The sequence below is a fragment of the Frankliniella occidentalis genome, unplaced genomic scaffold (genome assembly GCF_000697945.3).
Source record: "Frankliniella occidentalis isolate FOCC.00 unplaced genomic scaffold, Focc_3.1 Scaffold183, whole genome shotgun sequence".
Lineage (NCBI taxonomy): Eukaryota > Metazoa > Arthropoda > Insecta > Thysanoptera > Thripidae > Frankliniella > Frankliniella occidentalis.
The window spans coordinates 303,069-306,339 of NW_026267309.1; the positions used below are offsets into that span (position 1 = coordinate 303,069).

Here is a 3,271-nt window from a genome sequence, read left to right on the forward strand (position 1 = left end):
TTTCTTTTTTTTCTTTTCAAATTTTTCTGGGAATATTCCGTATTTTTCAATTTTTTCTGGAGAGGTTTTAAATTTTTCCGGAACAATAATTTCGGACTCCAAAATCTCTGTTTTTGTTACTGTGCTTGTGGTCCTTACAGCGCTGAATGTTGATGGCGACCAGGTCGAAGCCGGAGAAAGGGCGCAGCGGGCGCCGGTGCTCAAACAGGTGGTTCGTCACCTCCTTGGTGATGAACTTGTCGAGCGTCTGCATGGGCGTGGCGACGAGGCCGCGCACGATCTCGTCCACCATGCCCGGCTGCAGGATGATGTCCGAGTTGAAGAAGTGGTCGCGCAGGCGGACGGGCGGCTCCACGGGCCGGTACTGCGCGTCCATGCGCACGAAGTGCGGCTGCAGCAGGCTGTGCCCGAAGCGGAAGGCGGCCGAGGAGAACTCGTTGACCAGCGTCGCGTCGCAGGTAGGGTCGTAGCCTGCGCAGCGAGACTTGTTGCTTCAGTCGGGAGTCAAGTCATGAGTAACACAACAATGAGATAGATGAAAATCGTACCGTGGAAGTACCCCTCGCGCAGCAGCTTGATGTCGTAGCGCTGGCCGGAGGTGTAGCCCAGGATCCTGGGCAGGAACTCGTTGAAGGCGATGTGCTGGAACTGGGCGGTGACGACGCGCCGCGCCTCCTGGTACAGCGTCTCGTCCGCCCAGTGCGGGTTGAGCTGCTGCAGCCGCTCCGCCACGTGGTTGTGCTCGCGCAGCCAGAGCGTGTGCATGACGGTGAGGCCCGGCTGCTCGCTGGACCGGGGGTCGCCGGCGAAGAAGCAGTGTCCGGAGGGCGCCTTGCACTCGGGGTGGTTGTCGATCTGCGGCAGCAGCGGCTTGAGGCCGCGGCCCGCCGGGTGCAGCGTGACGTTGAGCCGGCCGCCCGAGAGCGCGCGCAGCGAGCGCGCCGTGCACGGGTCCGAGCCGTACATGAAGGAGCCGTCGATGTAGGCGGTGAGCTGGTTGAGCTGCTCGCGGTGGCCCAGCGTCAGCTGGCCGGGCGTGGACCGCGTCACGGGCAGGCACAGCGGCTCGCCCTGGTCGCCCCGCGACGGGAAGAAGGGGTCGTCGGCCGGGATCGGGATCGGGAAGCAGAGCGGGTGCACGGAGCGCGCCGAGTCGCACGGCCGGCACACGAGCACGCCGTCGCCCACGTGCGGCTGGTACACGGGCGTGTTGGTCAGGTCGTGGTCCATGATCTGCGCGAACTGCATGACCATGAGCGCGTAGCGCGTGTGCGGCGCGCTGTTGTCCGGGTGCACGTTGAAGGACACGAGCCGCGGGCTGGGCAGCGGCGCGCCCTTCACCGACAGCTGGCGCGGCGCGCCCACGCCGTCGCCGTACTGCGGCGGCAGCAGCCGGTTGAAGGCGCGCAGGCTCTTGCCCTGGTGCGGGTGGCGCAGGTTGTTGCACCAGCCCGTGAAGCTGCGGTAGCGCCGGCCCGGGTCGCACGGCAGGCTGAAGTCGTCGCAGCCCTCCTCGCGGGGCGCGGCCAGCGACTGCGACACGTCCACGGCGGACAGCGCCGACAGCAGCTGCTGCAGCTGGCGCACGTCCTCCGGCGCGCCCGACGAGCCGCGCCGCGTGAACGGCACGCTCGCGCCCCCCTCCACGTCCTGCAGGTGGCTGTCGAAGTAGTAAGGATTTGAAAACACGAAATTATCCCGGAAAACAATTGAAACATTCCCCCCGAAATCGGAAAAAACTTTGTAATATTTCTAGTAAAACTGGAAACAAATCAAACTCCTTAGGCAAAGGCATTAAGCCAAATTTAAAAAAGAGAGAGTCTTGGGGACTGTCTAAAACATTCTTGAAGAATTTGTTAACAATAACAAATACAACTCCTACTTACCCCTCCAGGAAGCCGCTGACGAAGCGCGCAGTGGCGAACTCGAGGACGAGCGAGGTGTTGGCGATGGACAGCGCCTGGCGCCGGGGTCGCGAGAAGCCCAACAGCCCCTGGCCCTGGGGCGAGGACGAGTCGGCGAGGCGTCCTGGAGGCGAACAGAGAGGCGGGGGGTCAGCACAGCACGGCGCCGGGGAGGTAGGCCGCCGGAGCGGTGGAGCGCGCGCGCGCGCAACGGGTCGGCCTACCGCGCAGGCGCTCTGCCCAGCGGGGCGATGCAATACGATTCCGCGATATAATCTTCGCATCGAGAGCTCGATATGCTTCCTGTATCGATATCGACGTGACGTAACAAGGTCTTGATAGGCTGATAATCCTCAATAACGACTATAGCGATGGATCGCGCTTTTATTATACATGACATGTTGTAGCGAAATTGTTGAGATTCTGCGGTATCCCGGGGGTACCCTGGCGGTACCCTGCAGGTCACCTGCAGGTCCCCTGGAGGTACCCTGGAGGTAACCGGTACTCACGCTGGCGCCACAGCTGGCGCTCGGCCTCGTGCACGTCCTCGACGCGGCGGTGCGCCTGGGCGAGCGCGTCCTCCAGCAGCGTGCGGTTGACGAGGGTGAAGGGGAGCGCGTAGGGCCGCTCGGCGCGCCACGCGTCCAGCGGCACCGCCGGGATGGCCGAGCAGTCCACCTCGTGGTTGAGGAACGGGTCCAGGGCGAGGAAGGCGCTGGGCTGCACGGCGCTCAGGCCCGCGTTGTCGCAGAGCAGGCGCGCGAGGGAGGCGCGGCGCACGGCGTCCAGCTGGGCGGCGGTGAAGGCGGAGGGCGGCAGGTCGTTCTCGTACCAGAAGCGGTCGCCGCGGCGCAGGTAGTGGAACTGGCGGCCCAGCAGGCAGGCCAGGGTGGGCCCGACCAGCGCACCTGCACACCAGCACACGTTGGAGAGACACGTTCAGAGCGGGAAAACATCAAATATTCCCGGGAAAATTTGAAAACACAAAACATATATGGAAAAAATTCAGACATTTAAAGAGCACACAAACTACTCGGAAATACTTTTCTGGAAAATTAGAATCCGCCGCATTAACTTTCGCAGTTTGCATGAATCTATGTGTTTCCGATGGTAAGTTGGGCCGTTTACCTGCGACGGGCCGCTCGGACAGCGCGGCGGGCAGCAGGTCCACGTCGGACACGTTGGCGTACACGCTCTGCAGCGCGGCCGCCGCCTCCGCGCTCATGCGCACCTCCAGGTCGCGGAAGGAGCGCGGGCGCGCCGCCTCGCCGCCGCAGAACGACACCCAGTCGGCGTACGGCGGCAGCCCGTGGTCGCGGCCCTGCTGGATCAGCTGCGGGGGAAACGAACGGTTAGGTCAGGTGAAG

The 3,271-nt window shown here is 63.3% G+C and overlaps 1 protein-coding gene across 1 annotated transcript in view; it reads right to left on the reverse strand.

Moving 5' to 3' along the window:
- The window catches only part of LOC113217054 (uncharacterized), an 8,940-nt gene that overhangs the window by 2,326 nt on the left and 3,343 nt on the right, over positions 1-3,271 (reverse strand). Inside the window, exons 4-8 of the mRNA XM_026436899.2 lie at positions 3,033-3,237; positions 2,414-2,812; positions 1,887-2,028; positions 549-1,660; positions 139-471 (exon numbers count right to left, since the gene is read on the reverse strand). Coding sequence (XP_026292684.2) covers positions 139-471; positions 549-1,660; positions 1,887-2,028; positions 2,414-2,812; positions 3,033-3,237 — 2,191 coding nt within the window. The remainder of the gene's footprint in view (positions 1-138; positions 472-548; positions 1,661-1,886; positions 2,029-2,413; positions 2,813-3,032; positions 3,238-3,271) is intronic.